General features: G+C 40.0%; 2 protein-coding genes across 4 annotated transcripts in view; one reads left to right on the top strand and one right to left on the bottom strand.

The window, feature by feature from the left end:
• Positions 1–22834, bottom strand: part of LOC5512268 (uncharacterized protein C18orf63) — a 40399-nt gene that overhangs the window by 1753 nt on the left and 15812 nt on the right. The window contains exon 13 of one of the 3 annotated variants that reach the window (XM_048720572.1): positions 1040–1977. The exons of 1 other annotated variant lie outside the window; for it this stretch is intronic. The gene's annotated coding sequence lies outside the window, so the exon portion shown is untranslated. Of the gene's footprint in view, positions 1–1039; positions 1978–19856; positions 22070–22834 lie in introns of those variants that run through there. One more of the 3 variants, XM_048720570.1, reaches the window with a different exon arrangement.
• On the top strand, positions 15812–19534 carry LOC5512248 (transcription factor Sox-21-A). The gene is made up of 2 exons (XM_001632568.3): positions 15812–16755; positions 18700–19534. The coding sequence occupies exons 1-2, from the start codon at positions 15955–15957 to the stop codon at positions 18730–18732; spliced, it is 834 nt and encodes a 277-aa protein (XP_001632618.3). The 5' UTR covers positions 15812–15954; the 3' UTR covers positions 18733–19534.

Raw genomic sequence — 22834 nt, 5'->3', positions numbered from 1 at the left:
AAAGCCCAACGTCCCCTCCTTTTTAGGGAGCAGAAATAAATATTATGCAGAAATGGGAACATTGCACCAGGTAACCAGGCATTTTCTGGGTGGCAAACTCGCCACTCTTGGGGCTCATGCCCCAAGTTTTGGCGGGAAAATAACCACAAACAAGGCTCATCGCCCGAATGAAAAGGCGCAAATTTTATTTTTCCCTAGTAAATTTATTGGATCACAAGACGAGTTTATCAACCGCCCATTGCAAGGTTTAAAGTATCATATTGATAGCTTCAGATTACAGTAAAATCCCGTATCGTATAATGCGATTTCTTTTTCTCCGAACTTGAAGATTGATAACTCGTGCTCCCTGTTAACCTGAACTCTGATAACTTGAATTCTTTCTTTCCGCTAACTAGAATGTGTAGTTCCAGAAAATATCCTAACCCCACATGGAGGGGATTGGAAATTCCGGGGGTGGGGGGTTCAAACGCCCAGGAATTTCCAGAGGGGGGGGGGGGGGGGGGATGCCCTTCTCCCTTAACAGTTACTGTAAATATTTTTTTCCAGGGGGTTGGAAATTCCAGAGGGGTGGGGAGTCATACCTTCCTCCTTCACAGTGGCGGTGAAGTGGTCCCATAAGTGTGTGTGTGTGGGGGGGGGGGGGGGGGGGCAAAGTGAGGGGGAGCGGTGGGTAGTGGTTTCAGGGGTTCAGGGGGAGGGGTGGGTGGTGGTTTCAAATTCTTAAGCGCTATTTATAAGAACGCATGGGATAACCTAGGTTTTTGTAAACTGTTCAACAAATTTGTTATCGGTTGCATATGTACCGCTTGGTTTTAAAAAACGTTCATATATAAAGAAGCATCCGCTCAGAAAAGTGTGTGTGTGTGTGTGGGGGGGGGGGGGGGGGGCTGGCGACCCCCCTTCTCCTCCCCTTCCGCCGAACCCTGCTTCACGCTAACTCGAGCTGTGATACAAGAGCGCACCTCCCCCTTGCAAATCCGAGACATATGTTACTATACTTGGAATAAAATTTGATTCAACAACTACCCAAACAACATTAATCCATCATTAGTCTTTACTTGGGTCTTATATCTCTTAAAAAGACAGAAATACATTATAATCGATAAACCTCATTCTAGACCAGTGCCATAATGCTAAGGGCGCGTTTTTTTCTATCATTCTGGAATGAGAATGGTTGGTAGAGAATGTTTAGAATGGCAGCGGGATAAACGAACGCGCGCTTTTTCTATTCTAATCATTCGCATTCCGGAATCACGAGTAAAAAAACGCACCCTAAGACTAGCGTTAACTGACTAAGGGAAAGAAAGATATTTGACTTAGCAAAGAAAGATTTACAAAAATACATATTGTAGTAGTTAAATATATACTCAATTAACCCTTGCTCGACACGCAGACGCTACAGACCGTAATAGAAATGATTTAATGTACTTTTTTCATGACCTGCAATTTAAGACCCCAAGGAGTGGGGAGCGTTGTTCTTGCCCAGAAACAAATTTGTAGGTCGTGAATAGAAGTCCATTTGATCATTTTTCTATTACTGTACTCCAAAATAAAATAGAGTTAAACTCACGTGACGCTTGCATGTGTTCCCGGTAAAACAGGCAATTGCGTAATAGAACGTGTTAATTCGAAAAATTAAATTGGAGGATTTTGAGCGAGTTCAAAAACAAAATGTGTTAATTCGCGTGATTGTAAGGCACCAATTACATGTCCATCTTTGGTTGTAAAGTGTTTTATAAACTCATCAGCCAACAAAGGTGTTAGTTCAATTGTCTGATTGCCCCAGGGACAAGTCGCACCCCCACTCGGTGCTACTTAGCGATAGCCCAATCGTGATTAATCGATGGTTAAAGAGGACATTAACAGTAAAAACACTATTTAATTATTTAGAGATGTAATAGGTGAAGTGATTGACTCATTAGGTCCTTTGGAAATGGTTTATGAGGAGCCAGGAGCGCTGTCGCCGCGGTGGACGGACTGTGGAGTAATTCACGGCATTAGATTAACTTGAAATACATCTCTTAGCGTATCTGAACATAAGGTACTGGACCAAGGGATGCTTGCCCTCTGGCGCTAACCCCCATTGTGCGATACAAAGAATTGGCTGTAGAGAAGTCCATTTAGACTGACACACAACGAGGCGATAGCGTAGATGCTTAGCTAAAGAGTTATTCGATAGGTGCTTAGCACAGCGAGACAATCATCTCACACAGAGATCTAATATACACCTGCTCGTTTTACCAAAAGTGAGGAAGTGATCTTTACAGCCGATTAAATGATAATCGGATAAATAAATAAATCCCTCGTTAGATGGAGGGCATTTGCGCGCTTTGATCCGCCAAATATTCGCTTCACCCGGCGCCGGCGGATAGCGCGCGAAATGGACTCTCGGGATTACTCTATATTAATAAAAAAAACTCACTATGAACTCAACATAGCGCTGAGCGGAATACGACTTCCGGTATGTACAGATGATTTGGCCGAGTTATTAAAGTTTTGTTTATCACACCTAATTATTATTTCAAACTGGTTTCTTATTAGCGTTCTGTTTAACAAGGGAGTTTGTATTGCGCTCTTAGTTTACACGATTCAAACGTAGTATTAGAGGGAACATGCTAGTGGAAATGTACTCCGAGATAACATAACTCGTCCAAGGTTAGGGTTTTTGGTTCCGGCGCTTTGTTTAATGTCTCGGTATTTGTTACGGTGGCGTTTAGGAGGCATATTAGCAAGTAATCAGACCGCAATGACTACTACTGATAACAAAATTATTAAAATGGCTTCTTATTGCAAATCACCATCAACACTGTCTTGGTGTTAATAGTGAAACCTACCGATATTACCGCTCGAGGGTATGCTATTGTGTGCCGTAATACTGTGTTAACAGATTGTTTATTCAGGTTTAGCACTCTTTAAGAAAAACGCTCATAAACTTTAAGCTATCATAAAAAGAACTTGAAAAATTCAAATGTTTTGACGTCGCGAGAAAATCATTAATCTAAGCGTTTTGACTCTGGTTCTGCTGTAGTGTTTTAGCGTGAGTAGCGAACTTGGAAAGAGAGAAAGAAAGGATTACAATGGAAGACTACAGAGATCAGTGAATTCTATACTTTCGCTCACAATAAACCCGCGCTAATTCACAATGCGAACTATTCTCTTGTTACAATCCCTCGACTTGTAACTAATACTCTAGATATTGTGTAGAGAAAAAAGGGTTTAGCCTGACAATGAGGAGGCTTGTTTCAAACACTAAGAGCGCAATACAAACTGCAATAAGAAGAAGCGCGGATAGCGCGCTGCAGGCAAAGCTACACCCGGCGAGCGAAGAAGGCGCACGAGCGAGGTGTGTTAACGTTGAGAAAGCGACAATGTTCTCAGGGCTTTGAGATGTCACACGAAGAAGGCTTTACAAGATGTTAAAATCGCTTACCGATGGAATGGAAAATTTAGGCGGGTTAAAACGTTAAAGTCGGGTGAAAAAAAAAAAGCGAAACAGGCCCAAAAGCTTTACAAAATCAATGACGTTCGATACACGAAGGTTTTACAAAGATGTAAAACTGTCTAGCGATGGAATGGATAATTTAGGCGAGTTCGAGTGAGGTGCGTTAAGGATAAGTGGAAAAAAGCGAAAAAGGCTTCACAAAAATATTGACGCTCGCCACACGGAGAAGGCCGCGTTTACAAAGGTGTTCCAACTGTTTGGCGGAGGGAATGGAAGTGCGTTGGAGTTGGGTGAAAAGTGAAATGGACGGAGGCTTGTGAAGGAATGGAAGATGACGATAAGAAAAATTCGTCGCTCAAAGACCACGAGGTTATATAAGGGTTACTTATGGAATTTCTAAAAAAAACAAGGTGCATTTCGGTTATAAGGGAAAAGACTACGTGGAAAGATCGCGTCTTGCGCGTGAAGAGAATCGATGCGAGCAAGTGGCGCCTGATGATTTACGAGCTCGTATCTATGGTAAAAATGGAAACGAGATTCCACGCACAGAAAAAGTGAGGGAGTACTGTACTCATGTACAGCGATCACAGAATTAAAGAGCCCTTCTCAGCCACACCTTTGTTATTGTTTTCATTCCGTACTGCAAGATAAACCATGTGAAGAAATCTGGGGAAACCTCTCTCATATAACTAGCCCTGTTGACTTGGTCTATCAAGGTGTGGGAGAAACCTCTCTCATATAACTAGCCCTGCTGACTTGGTCTATCAAGGTGTGGGGGAAACCTCTCATATATCTTGCTCGGCTGACTTGGTCTATCAAGGTAGGGCGGGTAGGGTAGGAAAATGTTGATCCGCGTTTCTCTTATATATCTAGCCTGGCTGAGAATATACTAGTTCGTGGAAAAGAGAGGTCGTCTGTTTGTACTAGGTATGGCGGTACATATCTAGATGTTGGTCCGTGTCTGCCTTTATATTTAGCCCGGCTGATGATACACTAGCTTGTTGGTCAGTGTCTGCCTTATATATTTAACCCGGCTGATGTAGTTGTGGAAAAGAGAGGTCATTTATTTGTTCTAAGTATGCCTGTGCATACCTTATTGTTGATCTGTGTCTGCCTTATATAGCCAGCCCGGCTAAGCATGCTAGCTAGATCTAGTGGTGCCCTTTTTGTGAAGTGCTTATCGAGAACTAGGTAATGACCAGTAGGGGCGTGGCTGAGCCACCCAATGTTTTTGCATCGTGCCCCTCAATAATCTTAGGCCGGCTACAGCTCTGGAAAAGGAAAGATTCATTGAAGCGTCAGATATGATTATTAGATTCCATTGACAGGCGTAGTAAGTCTCTTTTTGCGGATAATAAAGTACATTCAAGCCTCATTAAAATGAGATGAACGATACTGGCGCCCTTGAGCGTATCGCATTTAAAGGATCAAGAGTACATCTCAGGAACACAGAGTTAGGGAATAGTTAAACGAGATAATTATTTGATATTTGTTAGAACATCTAGGCGCGGATCCTGGAAAAATTCTGAGCTCTTTACGAAAAAAAAGTTGAACATTGTTACCTCAATTAAGAGAATGAAGACATGCAGCTCATATTTAACGTAAATGAATTTCCTCAAATTGCCTTTTTGTTGCCTAGTTTCGTTAGCTTTCGTTAGTAAACTGGACTGAGAGAACTGATCAACATCAAAGCCTCCGAAGATCTGAATTACACAAATGACGGGTTTTAATACACTTTCTGTTTTTTCACATAAGAACTCCTTCTCTGTTGTTATATATTAGAACAATCTGCCTGAGATTTCACCAAATTTTAAGAACATGCTCAGAACATGCCGAGGCTCATATAGCAGAAAAAAATGCTTTGTTAGTCTGTTACTTTGAAAAATGCAGAATCAAATTGTGTTCATTAAAAGCCTTTTTTGGTAATCGAGGAGAAGCGCACCCCCCACCCTCCCCCCCCCCATACCCCTAGCTAAGTGTCAGATCCACGCTGCGGTTTATATGTACACATTAAGAACAGCCGACGAGGTATTCAAAAACCATAAGAAGAATATTAATAAAAAGCGTATTCCTTTGGAAAAGACAGACAAACTCGCAGACAAACTCGCGACAATGGAAACAAAGTGAATTTTGTGCTTCCGTGTTGAATCCAATAAGTGGAAAATAAAGAACGCAATAAAAACGATAAACCATTGTATTCTATTTAGCAGACAAAAACGAATAAACTCTCTAGAAAAGAAGATGAACATTTGGTAAGGACTACATAAAGTGTTCCGTTGCTCCCACGAATATTTCCCGGTCATTACCCCTTAGACTAATGAGGCAAACAAGAGAAGTTCTGAAGAGATTTGTGGCTTGGTACGAATAGCCAAACCCTTAGGAGCTCTAGTCTGACACAACCGATACCGGAGAGGAAATTATGAGAAGCAATCTCAAAATACCTAACTGAAAATGTAGTCTTTATTTATCAAGTTTAATCGAAAATATAGCTCCCTCAAACCAGCCGGGATGCTTTTTCACTCTTGGTATTGTGCTAGGGTGATGAGAGGACGGTGGATAGAGACTCATAACTGAATATAAATCCACGCACAAAAATATATTCACTTCTAAAGCGATTTATCAACGGAGACCCGCATAAGATGTTATGACATTACGTCAAGATTGATATGGTTATCATAAAATAGTAAAGTATTTTTTTGAATAGGCAGAAAGGAGATAGATGTGGTTTTGCCCTCAGGGCAGGAGCACTCAGGAAACCCGAGTATTCCAGCGCGTATTAAAGGCACTCTGACAGCCGTCCTTTTATAATCCTAGCAAAATACCAAGTGTGAAAAAGCAGTGGCACAGTGTTATTTCAAATACCTTGCGAGCGCTAAAATCTACTTCCCAAGACGCCTGCAAGGGTGTTAACGATTATTAATTTTTACTCAGTACCCAATTTATTTAACATTTCTGAGCTCGCAACCGTAGTTACGATTTGGTGGGCGTTAGGTCACATTTACAACTTATGTTAAACTTTGCGCGCAAAACGGCTATATTTAAGGTAATAGGCTAATATCTCATTCGGTTCGTACGTGCCATATTGTTATTTGTACAAGATTCAAGTAATATTGTGTCAAGTAATCGAGCCGGCGTGTCCTCATATGCCGAGTGTGTGTTTATCTTCCATAATATGATGAACAAAGAAGCGCATTGCAGGCGCAGAGTACACAGATACTAAGTGAGTTTTCCTAAGCTTTTCTCTGTCTCTTTGGTAACACACTTGCCCATGTATTAGGATTGTTTTTACTCAAGAACACGTGTAACAAATGAAATTTTGTTTATCACTGGAGTGCGAGAATGCGCAAATGTCTGACTCTCTTACGCTTTTTTAAACGATTTTCACCTTACTCCCAGTGAAGTCTTTCAGGGTATTATCCTTCTGTCCTCGTTAGCCCGAGGGAAGTTATTCGCACTTAAAACGCACTTGGCGATTATCAACAGCAAATAAACTCTGATTAGGACCAAAGTGCGTGATTTCACGGCTGTAATCTGTCCGCATGAGTATTTTCTTGGCGCTTGTCAACAGGGGAAATGACTCTACGATGGTATCTCAGCGCTTAAGGGTGGGTGTAGATCAGTGCCCAAGGCGACGCGACTTTTTAAGTCTATCCCTTTAATGTTTCGTCAGTGATAGCTATCGCAACATTGTTTCTTTATTTGTTCTCCCTGGGGCGTAGTCTTCAATCATGGAGTAAGTCGTCTTAGTATATTATACGGTATTCAGGAAAAATGTTTGGCATATCCCATCACTATAATCTCTATTCACTTGGCGACCAATATTCTAGGGATAGACTCGAACTGGTGTAACAATTGAGTTCGTATAATGAAGCAATAAATCAATGTAATGAGGCGCTATTTTACAGAGTTATTCAATGTTTATCTGGCAACTGTTGAGTGCTTGTAGTTACATGTAGCGTTTTTATTTTGATTATAAACACATCTTCAATAAGGAGGGTATTCCGCCAAGTAAAATTAAACCATTTATTCTCTCTCTTCTTTCAAAAGTAATTATAATAGCTTTATCTAAAAATATTCGACAATTGCGAATACTCAAATAAGAATTGATAAAATACCAATTTGAGGGTGGAAAATTTTGAAACTCACTCAAGGGATTTCAATAAATTATACCTAAAATGACCTAAGAATCTCGGAATTACACCACAATATACATAACCCTTTTGTTGATGTTTTGTCTAGTTAGGAACAGTAATGAATCAAAATAAAAACACCTATGAACCCATAGCTATGACTTTTCTTCTTCTTTCTTCTAATCTTCTGAAGGTAAAAATTTGCTGGTAATAAAATCGAACTCGCCTTTTAACGCATGCTTGCAGTAGCTACATGTTCGCCTGTAAGCCTATTTTTGTGGTGTTATACATTTGCCTGAGTAATCTCTACAAATTATTTTACGGACACAAGCTATGTTTAAGCGTAAAGGAGCATAATGATTTGAACATCTGTTATCCCACTTCCATTTATAATCCGTAAAGAAGATCTACATCGACACACTACTCTAAAGAACTCGTTCTCCAGACAAAGTGATGTTTTCTGCATAAACATGTGTCATGAATGTGGCTATTGCCATATCAAACACTGAAGTACAAATAATCAAATAAATGATGTCTTTAATCAAATAAATGATGTGCTTCCACAACAGTTGCTTATTCGTCCGTTTTACTAGCCCAAGTTATACAAATTCGGATAATTTCTTGATAAAGGTGTTTTTGCTTAGCTAGTCGCAAATCTAATTAAATTGAAATGCAAATAAATGTGTGAGTTTTTTTCTCGTACCCAATAACGGCACTATATATTTACGTTGTCCACCAGCATAAGAAAATATGAAAATATAGTTCTTTTATTGGGATTATAAATCTTGGACGATTAGTTTCCCTTCAACACATACATGACAAACACACACATGACAAAGTTCAGAGGTAACAATCTATTTTTTTTTCACCGATGTTATCTGTAACTGTGTTGTTCAGAGTTGTGTTGAACTCTAAAAAACAAGCGAACAGCGTCTGTTATCTTGCACTCGAATTTTGGAGCTATGATAGAATGTCTTTTTAGATTTTAGACAAGATGATGGTTAAGGGTTTTGTGCAATATTTTTACAATGATTTAAAAAAATAAAAGCTTAATAAAAATGGCTTTGTCTTAAAAAAACACTGCTTTTGTTGTGACAACATTTTCAATATCGAATATTCTTTGGGGGGGGGGGGGGGGGGCTAGCGCAAGCGATGAATCAAAAGCATAGTTTGAGGAGTTTTTTTTATATCAAAAGTATTTCACATATAGTCGAGTAATTTCTTATATACTTATAACATTTTAACTTTTTTTATATCTCGTCAAACGCAAACGGTTTTGACCAACCTAGCTAATTACACTAGCAAGCTATAAGTCTGCTCTAAAAACAAAAAAACTTATTGAAAAAAACTGCTGTAGGCCATATTCTTTACATATTCGCCTGCTTATTTAGAATCCTAGAAAATACCCAATAATTATAGCCATTCTAGACTTCTCTTTTTGGAACAATAAAAAGCTAAGAACTCGTTCTCCAGACAAAGTGACAAAGTTTATTGTTCCAAAAACACTATCAGGTTGTGTTTATTTTGAGACAAGTTGGAAGTTGGTGATTTACAATGTCTAAAACAAATACTATGAAGTTCTGTTCATTTTAACAATAACTACAAAGATCATTATTTTCGAAAACATTAAGTAAAAGACAGAGCTTTCCTTCACCATAACAATAACCTTTTATTTTTAATAGCTATTACAAGAAGTTTGCTCTGTATTTGTGCTCTGTATTTTTTGTTTGTGAAACAATATAACAGTAAAACATGGAACTGAAAAAATATCATTTAACAATTACTCCCTTTTTCATTGAAAAGTTCTGTATCACTACAATCTTTATTTCCCTATCTATATAAAACATGGGACTGTAAAATATCGTGCATTACTAAAAATATATTTTATATGCCTATCGCTGTTTTTATTGAAAATCGCTAACACTACTGAATCAATACAAACATATTTTATTCTCTAGCTGGAATTATTATTTAGTAGTTGATTAAGATTATTACTTTTACTAAGATAATATTGTACTGGAGCATTCTTAGATTAAGTTTTTTAGATTTTCATATTTCTATTCTAATAGGAACGAAGATACTTGGTTCAAATATTAGATATGATTACCATTCCAAATAGTAAAGAAAACGCTGTTATTTTATATCTTTTGTAAATTTAGTTTAGAAAAAAACGCGCTACTAAGCGATCAGCACTTCGATCATTACTTTGAATCAAAATTTAAAAAAAATGAAATTTCTGGATTATCTTTCGAAAGAAAACCACAAATCTCGTGGATTAATTGATATTTTAAAACAAACTTTTAGAATAGATTCATGGACATTATAATTATTCAACAATTTCAAAGCCTGATTTCGGGGATTTGTTTTGTCAGCGGGGTGTAGATCGTGGAGGCGTTGCTCACGCTGTCTCAGTACCGAACACACAAAGATAAGGAAACCATTCTTTTCCCAGGGCAAGAGTAGCATTAAACAATCGTGGGATGTCCTACATCCTTGTGCCATGGTTTGAAAAAGCACTTATTTTTTGTCTGAATTAATAGAATTTAAATTTCAATGCAGCGTAAATAACGCGAATCAAAGAATATTCCGCTCGAAATGGGGCAAATGACGAATGAATAATTCTAATGTTTTGGAATTCAACTTTGAATAAATCTTCAGTCATTTCTAGAAAAATAACCAGCTTCCAAATTGATTAACTCGCTCTCAGCAGGAGAAAAAAATATTAATTTGTACATTTCCAGCATTCGGGTATGGGACTCTCAAATGGTTAGATAAGCACGGGTTTCCAGAGTAAACAAAGGGTTCTCAAGGGGGATATCGAATCCTTTAAAAATTCGCCTTACATTCATAAAATTCTACATTAAAAATTAAAAAAAAGGAAAGTGAATTTTCACTCCAACTGTCGGATACTTGTGATCCCCCGATCCCATTGTTTTTGGCTCAATATTTTATCCTATATTGGCCTCAAAAGGTACGTAATTGCACTCTCGAGAATAAAACTTTTCGTAATCTTTTCCCACTTGAGTTAACGTCTGCTTATGGCGCTTTTGTGTCCCACACGGAAAACAACTTTCCATAAAAATGCTTTTAAGTCGGGTTTTAAATGGAGAGAATTTGAGAGCTTTTCATTGTCTGTGGAGTTTAAGGTTTTAAGCGGCTGTGCGCCCAAAACACGCATTTGTACTTCAATACTCATAGCAATTTCCTTTTTTTATTTTTCATCATAAATCTATCAAAATAACCAACTCTTTGTGGTTTAACAAAGAACTTCTTAAATAGAGCCTTAAATAGAGTCTTTTCGCGAAGAACGACACTGTAATTTTATGAATTTAGAAAAAAATCGGGTTTTGTTTTTCCTCATGATAACAAAGCAAAGGTGTGGGTTGTTGTTATTGATGCTATTCTCATCCGTTTGTCGCATTCTCTTTGCTTGCCATTGACAATTCACGTATTTTTAAAAGTTGCTTGTATAAGCGTTAATTTGACCGCGGGAAAGCGCTCCACAAAGGCTAAATGTTTGTCCTCCCATCGGCCAGGACAGTTGAGCCCAAATTACGGTAGAGGAAATTGCTTTATAGCTTCTTGAAATACAAGTGTTAACGGGAAAAACCATTGAATAACGATGAGCGTATTTCAAGATCGGCTAAAAACTGTATTGGAATCACGAAAAAAACAATAAAGATAAATAACCAAGGCGCGCGATTACAACGCTAAAACAATTATTCCGGCCAAAAAAAACTGCTTTGAAAAATAGATTTATAATTTAAAAGGCTAAGTAATGAAGAGTTGCGCTTTTTGTAACTAAGCCTTAATTATATCGCGTCTATTACTTGGCTATAGCATATTTCATATTGGAGTAACCGTTTCCATAGTTAGCCTAAGATCAACAAGGATCTAGAGTTAATATGTAATGTAAATACTAGCGATTGTTTCGACTAGGCTAGGCAAGTGCCCGCGGGGCCGAAGATGCTCAATTAACTCTCTAATTCGTACCGATCACACAGCAAAATCCTAACCGAATTAAAAATCGCCTTCTAGAACAAGTAATCACATCTCGCAAAGGGGGTTCGGAGAGGGACACCCCATGCTGAATATTCTGGCGTTATTTTAAGGCAGATAAACCCGTTTGATAGTAGCGTCGATTTTGGGGGCTACGACTACCAGACTGCAAGGGCGGAATACTAAAATGTTTCAAATTAACGCAAACGCTGGAGGGAAGGGAAGATAAGTTATTACAGCTTGTAATACTATATAGACTTGGCGATTTCCTCGCGCGCGTTACGGGAAAAAATCCTCCTCATGTAGCAGGTGGCGACGGATGCATGTTCTGCTGGCTTAGGAGGACCCATTAGCTGGGCTAACCAAAGCCCTGGGATTCTGAGCGGAGTCTTAACCTAAGCTTGTATCTCCTATGGTTATCTCCTAGATAAGAATAAACTGGTGTTTCTCTCTTCTCATTATAGTCTTTCTGCGGGTGACTATCGCGCGTTATCGCTATCTATTCAAACTTGGTCAGCCTGCATTAACTACTTCGGTCCATTTGCTCGCCAATTACCCCCCTAAAATACGGAACACAAATTTAAGGATATAACGTTGCCGCGCGAATCGATGCGCGCTGATTTTTAACTCAACGCGGGATATTTCTTTTTATGTTTTTCTGAATGAACTTTACGATTTGTTTATTCGTTCTGGTTGAAAAGGGAGATAAGAATAAGAATGGAGTAATGTTGAAGGTTTTGTGTGCTGCACAAATAGAGTTGTTGAGCTCAATTTCGCCAGGTTTTGTTAGGGAGTAATGGCTTCTCCTGCTAAATGAGTCTGTGGATAGGCGAGAAAAGCTCTGCGGTCGCACGTAGTGGATCATCACCTTAGCTAGAGTGCGCTGTATATCGACGAGATAATCGCTCTGAGGTTCTAATGCGACCGAGTGAGCCGAGACTGCGATCGCAGCCTAGATCCCGCGTCACCTGACTCCTACCGCCCGTTCGCTCCCTCGATAAGATAACCATCGGTTCTTCCTGTGCTAAAAACTTCCCAATAATGTGTGGAAATTAGGATAACGCTGTTAAACGGGGGATCTTAAGCGCGCGCAAAAATACCGACATAAGATTATAGCGCTCTAATCTCCCGAGAGGCCATGCACTGAAGGCGTTTTGTGCTGATCTTGTGAACACACAAATGACGAGTTTTAAGGAAGATACTGACAAGTCAATAAATGTGCCGACTTGGGTATTACATGGTTACTTCTGAATATCCGTGCCACAGGGCAAGACTGACCTTCATTACTTATGAAAGGTAGTTAATAAGTGAACGGTGATATTTCCATCTTTTTTGACTCTTAAACCGCAAAAACTTTGATTCTAGAACTGATATACCGTGGTCTTTACCTTAAATACATCGGCGCCATAGATTTGAGAATTAGGCAAGGGAAAAATATCTCACAACACAATGATATTATCGATAATTTAAACTTGATGCATGATTTGCCCCGCATTTCTATGCTCCTAGCCAAAATGAGTCAGACCCTTGATATAGGTTTCTTTTGAAAGCGTCAATAAATACAGTTGAACTTACTTTCTGATATTGCAGTTCACTTGAATTAAACCGTTTTATAGCGTACACTACGCTAGCACATGTTTGTTTTTGTCATCTGTATCGACCCTGAATTCGGAAGTATCTTCATACTGAGAGTTTGCGCTCGCGTCTTGCCCCAAACCTAGCGATTGAGCTCAGCTGAGCCGCTTCGCCAGCCGTCAAGAGCTTTTTTCCCTTTCTTTCCACGCGCTTTTCTTTCGCTTGAAAAAAGAAATGTTAATGTGAATTAAGGCAGTGTTAGCTGTAATATTTTATTACCCTGGGCCTTTGTGACAGTCAATGCGTAGTTAAAAGCACTGTTATGAATGCGGCAATGGCACGGCTCAACAAAAGTACATACATAGTCAGCCATTTGATGGTCATACCTTTATTCTAGTACAAGCGCCTATAGTTTTGCTAGGTCTTTTTTTTATTTAGCACATTGTCAACGCAAGACAAGAGGCTTCACAGTAGAGTCATGCCCCCTGCTTCTTCGAATGATAATGCACCGAGTCCTTTCTTTCGAAATGGCTATTATGTACTCTCGTGCTTTCATATAGTGTGAAATACTTGTACAAATATTATCTTGCTCGAAGCATTGTCCTGGCTACTTATCAGCACTGCAGCAACAAGAAAGCGATCACTGCATACATTGAGGGACTGGATAATCTGTTGTTTTAGTAATAAAAGTGTGCACTCTTTCTCTCATTCTTCTGTGCCTTGTTTTGGAAGAATGCAGCGACTGATCAATTTGTAAATACAAGCGTATCGGAGAAATAATACGCTCGCGCGCGCAGTATTGTCTAGCGCGCTTTCCACAATATAATCGACGGAGTGTTTATTGCGCTCTTGTGAGAAAGCATTGTTTGGTATGAGAACCCTGCACTAGATACAACTATTAGATCTTATATTAGCCCTGCTTCAGGCCCACCGAGCGTACACCTACTCTTGCTTGTTATCAGCAAGGGCAGCTTACGGTGGAATATTTCGCGCGAGAGTCAAGTTAGATTCGGTGAGTGCGATTAAAGGAGAAGCAGAAAAACAGCTGACTCGGATGCTTCTGCTAACCAAACACGGCCGCTAACTACATATAATTGAAAAAAAAAAAACACAGTTTCAGTTTGTTTTGTTTTAATGTAATGTTGACCTAGAATTGTGTAAATACCATTTCAAGTAGTTTAAGGCAAAACTGTGAAATCATGACTCTCCTCAGATTGGGTGGGATTTCTTTCTAAAACGAAAAATATGCATTTTTTGGTAATTATTACGACAAGGAAAAAAAGCGCGATTTCTGGTTAAGCCTTTGAATGGGCGAACAGGAAATTGGTGATCTGCGTTTGCTTAATTGGGCGATTTTACACCTTCAAGATATTTCCTCGCATTTTCCCGCCGATTAATTGACTAACTCCTTCACGGCAAATAACATCATTAATACCGCGTATTGTCTTAGCTTTTGCTAACGCAAACATTAAATAAAATTCCACCCAAAAATTCACTCGAATCCATGGCAAATATTAGTTTTCTCGTTTCGGAGCACTTAGGGTTTTTGGCAGTTCTAGTAATCCGGAGCTACCGCCTACCTGTAGGCCAGTGGATATGATAATCGATGAGGCTATCCCCGTGACGGATGTGTGCATACAATAACTCATCTAGTTGATTGTAGGGGGTTTATTGGCAAGGTAATCCCGTGTATGATTGAACGTGCGAAGGAAAATAGAATAGAAAACGCGCCTTTTATTTTTAGGGGTTTTTAGGATATCTTTTAGAGGGTGCGCGGATGAGCTAATCGCTTGTGTATAAGTGTGAAAAGCGCGCCGGATGGCTGGCATGTTACAGGCTACCAGTGAGCAGATATGAACGTTTTTCTTTCGTGTTTAATGTGCGCTAGCACTAGTGGAAAGCAGCGCGACTACGATAAAAAAGGCTGACTGCACGCTAATGGAAAAGCCCCTGCGCGCCTCTACCCAATAGCACCCTCCATTATGGGATTCGCCGCTAACCGCAATTGACCCCAGAAGAAACAACCTCACTTCGGGATTAAATCTACGCCGAGACACAATGCAGAGGTTTCATTATGCAAATGATTCCGTCGAGTCCATTAAAGAGAGAAAAGGCTGAAAGGCTTGTAAATCTCTTTAAAAGAAGCATGACAATGGGCCTGGAGAAAGTGAGGTGGATTCTTCATGAAACACGTGCATGCGAGACAATAGCGCTGACCACAGATGCGCGACTTCTCATTGTAGGAAACACATCATTACGGTGTCATAGGCCCGGGTTACACCTGCCCGGCCATGCAGGTGCTGTAACTCTCCATCAACAATACTCAAATTTGAATATTGTTTGAATTAAAAAACAAATACACCTTAAAATCCCAGAAATCACAAGTAGCCTCGGACGGAGAGCTCGTAGGAACGGCGTGCAGCGCGCAAACGGGCTCAAAACGCGAACAGGGAAAATAAACGCGTCCGAGAAAGCTCTCAGTAACACGTGTCGCATCGGAATTATAGAGAGCCCACCGCCGGGAGATGCTGCATTTTGATTGGTGCTTGCCAGCGTATGCATAATTCATCCACAAATAATTAACACCTATTGTTTACTTGGTGTATTATTATTGAAATGCCATATTAGCATTGTCCTATTATATCATTATAGCCATCAGGCCGAGCCATAATCACGCGCCTACCACTGGTACCATAATACTGTGATGTTGCTCCTTTGGTAACGTCAGTTCACTAGAGCAGAGCTCGCGATCACAGCTCAGCGATCACATAGCGACACAGCGGAGAGTATACACACAGTTCCTACAACATGGGCAAGCAAGAAGACGGGCATGTGAAGAGACCGATGAATGCGTTCATGGTTTGGTCACGAGGCAAGAGAAAGCATTACGCCAGTATTAATCCACGAATGCACAACTCTGAGATCAGCAAGAGGTTAGGAGCGGAGTGGAAAATGTTGACGGCTGAAGAGAAGGAGCCATTTATAGCGGAGGCAAAGCGCCTGCAAGCACTTCACATCCAGGAGCACCCGGACTATAAGTACAAACCCAAACGGCGCAAACCCAAATCAGTGCAGAAGAAAGACCTCGCTTCCCCTGTCTTCTCCCCGTACGCTGCATCTATGATGGCGGTTGACAAATTCTCGACGAATCAATTGCCACAAACAATAGCTCATTCAGTTGCTTTGTCCCAGGATCCAATGTATTCGAAAATAAATGGTGGACCGCCGTTTCATCACTCCGTGTCGCCGGGTTACCCCGTGATATACCCGAGTGTCAGTAATGGAGGGAATGTGCACTCAGGCTCGCCTTCTTCCCGCCAAATCTTCGCCGGCGCCATGGACAGTACTCACTCGTTTCGCGCGAGTGATATGATGGCGGGTCGACCAGTGTATAGCAGTCAGGGCTACCAGGGGGCTCTCCACTCGCAGGTCCAGCAGCGACTATCGCAAGTGGAGGATAGCAGAGGTATGAAGTCCATGAACGCGACTCCGAGTCCACCCGTGTCAAGTCCCGACCCCATGTCTAAAGCGTACTCGAGCTCCGAGCTGAGTAACCAACGAGTGTGGCAGCCACAGCAGGACCTAACCAGACCCGTCGCTTACGTACCGGTATTGCTCTAGTGTATATAAAAACACCAGTACTCACATATAGGACAGTTAAAACCTTTGTCTACCTTGAATAGTCAATGTGCAGGGGTTTAGATTCGGCCATGACCTTGTTTACGCAGGTTCGGTATATTTAAGTTCGAAAAGTTTAAATTTGAAACCGGAGTCGAGGGAGAGAGAGCGTAGATTATTAGGTATAAGTACGTGCTAATTTGTCAGTGACAAAGAGGCCGGTCTCGATGACAGTATTTAGGGGTCTATATTTTCTCTAGTGGTGAAATTTCCGTTCGGGCTGCGCTAAATGATGTTTAATGAGTCGAAATTTCTTATTTGCCAAAAAGGTTAATGGCACAGACCACACAATAACTTGGTTAACACGCACAACTATACCACTGTTATAAATTCGTCTTGATCGCTAATTTATCTTGGCCACGGGGCCCAAAATCGAAAGCTGATACGGCTTCAACGCGCACCAACTCGAAAGTGCAATTGGATTTAATATATGCGCATTTTGGTTGCGAACGAGCAGGGTAATCAACAAGAAACGGTTCTCTTCCAGGCGGAATTTCACACTGGAGAAAGTGATTAGAAAATCCGAATCCAGACTACGAGCTCTATGCTTTCCTTTTGGGCTCATCGGCCGTCCCTTGGAACAATACTCTAATCTTTGGCCCCAAACCAACACAAATCAGGCAGTACTTTTGTTATGTAAAGTCGGTAATTCAGTTTATGTGATAACATGAGAGAGAAACGTCAACGAAGAAACAAAACAATTTCTAAATACATGACTTAGATTTCCTCTAAACACAAGCCAAATGATACTCATGTTTGCGTCTTTTTCGTACAAGTTTCTGACAATGCGCGCGACACTTTGTTTGCGGAACTCGACCAAGGACATTACGAAACCATCCTATTTTTGCATATTGGCGGCGAGCGCAATTTAAGGTGCCATTTAGTTTCGGGGTGAATTGACGCTGAGTACTGCGTTACTAAGTATCAATCTAGGTGGATAATAAGGATGAACCTTTCTAAATCGGCAATATGCTCTCTTCTGAACACGGTTTATTTGGAGTTATTTGTTGTTCAGATTCTAGCACATGTGGAACGCGTGTACGCGCTCCGGTGACCATGCTTTCGATCTTTCTCATTATAACAAAGAAAAAAAATACGGCTCCACTTCGAAGGTTTTTTAAGCAACATTTAAACTAATTCTCGTTATAGAGCCATAGGATTACGAGGATTTCGAAAAGGTTTAAGCTAGCGCACGTGGACTTCTCAAGGTGACTCGGCAACCCGAATTAATTTATTGAAGATTCTTGACACGTTACAAATTTATGATCTAAGCGTTGTTGACAGAGAGATTGTTAGTCTAAAAAGTGTACATATCTATGCTAGCTCAACACATGCCGATATCAAGATGCCGATAAGGGTTTATTTAGTAAATCATGACACTCGCGAAAGCTTCTGCCTCAGTAAACGCTATGGAAATCAATAGATTATCCCACCGCGCGCTGCATATTTCTCTACTTAAGAGTCTTTTTTTGCTAAGTATGAAGAACGAGCGTAGAACTAGAAGTACCTCTCGGGTGAACAAGCATACCTACTGCATCAAATAAGTTCAGAGTTGATGAAAGTGTTAACCTTTTTAATAATAAAGCATAAATCTTGGTTCAATAATACTATTTACTCTATCAAATGAAATGTTTTCTCTCTCCACATTTATTCCATAATAGGCATTTATATAGGTGTTTATTTATTTTTGTAGAATAAACCTAAAGTAACATATGTATGTATATATATTGGCCCTATGCTACGTTTCTGCGATGTTTGAAAAAAAATAGGAAAGGCTTATATCATATGTAATTTAAGATATAGGAAAAGCATTTTATGATGAAAAAAATAAACGAAATTGATTTTCATTGACTGGATGTTCTTGTTGTCTTTTAGATTCATGAGGTGAAGCTTGAAAGGCGCTATTAACGAAAGAACTCTCTCACTCTCGCTTCATAACTACTCGAGCCGCCATCATGCGAGAATGGCGCATAACTCGTCAACAACTAAACTAACTATCTTTAAAATACTTTAATCTGCAGGCAGAATCGATAAATTAAGATTTCTAATACCCTAAACTTCTTTAACGAGCAAGTAACTCAAGTATACCCGAGAATAGCTTCTTGAGTATCTAAAGAGAATTGAAAAGATACTAGTCAATCAAATTTGACAGGGAGAGCTTTTGATTTGTCCTATACACGCCAAATGTTTCTCTTGCGATTTGCTTGGATTCGGGATCCAATTTCTCTTTGTGTGGAAAAGTTTGACATAACATCGCGGCGTTGTATGAGAGGACAATTAAAGATCTCTTAATGTTTTCGAGTGATTGCATGGACAATCAGAACTCTTGAGAATGTTTCTTATTCTCACTAAAAACCTACTGACACGAAAAGGCAAATATCAGCGCTGTCATTGGGGGGCAGCAAATGCGTATAAAAGAGATATGCTCAATAAACTATATTTCTCAAAACTCTTGTAAATATTGTACAGAAGTATATAACCTAAAAAAATACGATTTGACAAGAGATATATAAATCTCTCACTTTTGACTGTTTCTTCCTGTCGCGCTTGAAAAGCTGGTAGCAAGCGCTCGTGCGCGCTCAACTATGTAGCCACTTTATGTGTGTACAATTGTAAATTGTCCAAGCGGCTTGTTTCGCGTACGAATATATTGTAAAGCTTGGTCAAAAGTATTGTAATATTGACAGAGAAATTAAATCTGTTTAAACAATGTTTAGCTTTATTGTGGAGGTCTTTGGGGAAGTACAATATCGGCACAACAAAGGATAAGTAGCACGAAAAGTTGTTGATAATAATTCGAAAATGCAAACGAATTCCTACCGCGCATATAATATTTTGAAGTTTGTTCTCGCAGGGAATACATCCGTCATATTTCTCGGGGGAAAAAATCAAGAGATCCAAAAGAGAGTTGGAATCTAAATCATGTGTTTTCCTGAGATAAAATCACATCTAATGGTATCAGAAAACGTGCAGTGATCCTAAAGGGATATTCGGGAGTAAAGTTTCTATCAACCCTCTTGTGATCTTTCTTCTTTGACTTGCACGGCGCTCAACATTTGTACAAAGGTGCCAACCAAAAAATGCTTAAACTTTATTGAACCCCGGAAAAGACAATGGAAAAATCGCGAATACTTCAGGAAACAATTGAAATTTAAGTTCAGGCAATTGCCATGGACACTTTAATTCGATCAAAACTTTTACGAACTATATAAAGAAGTATTTACTCAAACTTTACGGCGCTTAATGTATATCGGAAGACGTAAAAGCAATATCTGAAGGATGGGAAGGTTCTAGCCTTCAAAATCAAGTGGGAGAGCGGGAATGTTTTGAACTATACAACTAGGGAAAGGTTGAAGCTAAAGCCTTCAGTGCAAGTGTTTCAGTAGAGGTATTTGGGCTTAGCTTTTCGTGGCCAAAGAAAAGCGCTGGATCTTTGAGCTTGAGTATATCGAATGGTTCATAGTAAGCGCGGAATAGATTAAAAATCACTATTTTTTTAACCTCGTAGAATCTCAATTGTGTAGTCCAACGAATGAAAAGAATAGCTACCGTGGTGGTGAAAGAATGAATGATAACGGGTCTTATAGAAAACAAAACAATAGCGTGAAAACACAAGACACGACCCCGGTACGAAGGTTACTGAAGGGCGAAGCATCCCTCTACGAAAAGTACTCAACACAAGACAATTACTCATAGAGACTCGGATAAAGGAACTACAAGGGAACGACGGGATTGAATAATACGGGATTGTTTACGGCAACAATGAAGTTGATCGGATATTTGGAAAAAAGGGAACAGGACAATGAAAAGTATACGGAATAATGGACCTATACTCGCGTTTAAAGTCAAACTAGTAGCGATATGATGTTACGCGCGGGACAATAGAAAGAATGACGCTTTCAAAATTTCTTCAGGCAACCGTAAAGTTTTCAAAGTAATGTTAAACTGCGGTTCGAGGTCTAACAATGGCGGAAAGTTCAAATCTTAGAGAGACTCGAGTTGCGGGAAGACGAAGACTAAACAGAATTTTCTAGAGACACAAAATTGTGCTTTACAGCATTATATTAATCAGTTATAACCAACTTTAAACCTCAATGCCCTAGGGGGAAATACTTGAGTCCCATAACGCACAATGAAAAATTTCTTAAGCGATGATGATGGCCAATGAAACTTCTACGAGGGGACTAAACAAGTGCAGATAAAACCTCTTAAATCCACCCCAAAACTAAAAACATTATTCAAAATGATATATTTTCGCAAAATGGTAAGCGATTAAGTGCGATCTGAAATTAAAAAAATAAATTTATTATTCACACGTCAACAAAGTCCGGTTCCAGTTTGCCGACTCACGCAATTATCAAAGAGTCCTGCCTTAGGGTATGGAGGGTTCTTGGCGACAGATCCTGTGATCGTGTTTAGAGAGGGCTTATACCGTTACACGCACACGCCGTGTTTTTCTCGCCCGCTGTGACTCATAATAGCGCAATAACCATCACGCACGAACGAGTTACGAGGCCCGTATAGCCTGCGGTGTTCTTGATCTTATCCGGCCTCCACACAAACACTAAAGCAAAACAACTCACAAGCACCGTTCACTACCACGCGCGCATTGTCCGAGCTCTGTCTGCTAATCGCTCGAGTATTGTGTTGGCTTGTAGTTGTATTGTCGTTGAGATTGCTTTAGTTGTATATCCGCCGCAAATTGAGAGGACTTCAATTGATCGCTTTATTTCAACAAAAATACAAAGCGATTATAAAAACAAAATTTGAAGCGATATTGTTCATGCTTAAATATTGATAACACAAAAAACCTCGACCGCAATGTGTAATAGTCTCGTTGTTCGTAGAAGGGTTAGGAAGCACGGCGCGAGGTAGAGTACGCGATTTATATGACTCAGAAACAGGCGTGGCTAGTGTGCCAAAAGACAGATTTCTGACCATGTGGACGGTTCACCATCGTGAGCCTAACAAAAGATCTTTATCCCCGCCCTTGCTACCAGCATGAGCATACTAGCGCATAGTGCCATCTCAGCGGGACCCGTTACGTAAAGGCCTTTATTTTTAAGTCCGGGATAAAAACGCAAGGGCTCGCCCGCCATGGTTTACCAGCGGGACCTGTGGCCTGACGCAGGGACTTTGATCTTTTTGTAGGTCTCGCCTGTTAGGTTTCACCAGCAGCTTTACGTAAATACTTTTATCTTGATCTCTTATCTTTTCTAAGGTTGGTGTACAAGAACGCTACAATCTGCAAAAGATAAAATAAAGATAAAAGGGACACTTAACACACTTCTCCCCATAATTAATATAAGTCCGAAGCAATGTTAAATAACGCAGCGGTCCCAAGGGGGTGGGACAGGTAAACCGTCCCACTTATTTTCTTGCAGATTGTAGGTCTCGATAGTCATAGTTTACTTATGCGTTGTAGCCTTGGTTGTTTTGGGACATGGATGTAGAAATAACAGGTGGCCCAGTGTGTTAGCGCGTCAGCGTATTGGGCCTCTCGCCGGGTTCGATTCCCGTTCAAGACATGGAGAGTATGGAGAGTATCTTTCTGTTTCTCTGCCCTGAATTTGACTTGTTAAATTTGTGGGCTTAGTAGAAGCTTGTGTTCCTAAGTCCAACATTGCTATTACTTTTCAGCGCTTAGAAACGATGTAACAGACGCTATACAAATGCTTGTATTTTTTTTCTATACATACCCGCGGGGCGTCACCGTCAAAGACATTCCTTTGTAAATTAGCCTGTTGCCAGTAGGGCGCGGGGTATTCAGCTTAGCTCGTGCGGCGTGGGATTATGGAAAACACTAATCTATGTTTAACCAGATTCATACTCTAATGAAAAGTAAAAAAATACATCTTACTGGAACTAAGGGGGCCCCTGTGTTTCCGCCATTTTGTCTGTTTTAGGAAAGATAATTGTGGTCGAAATCGGTACATTACGTATAACCCTGTTTTAAGATGGTTATTTCGACCTTTTATCACATAATTTGTCTTTCAATATTGGGTGAAAA

The sequence above is a fragment of the Nematostella vectensis genome, chromosome 13, assembly GCF_932526225.1.
Source record: "Nematostella vectensis chromosome 13, jaNemVect1.1, whole genome shotgun sequence".
Classification (NCBI taxonomy): Eukaryota; Metazoa; Cnidaria; class Anthozoa; order Actiniaria; family Edwardsiidae; genus Nematostella; species Nematostella vectensis.
This window is presented reverse-complemented; position numbering and strand designations above follow the sequence as displayed.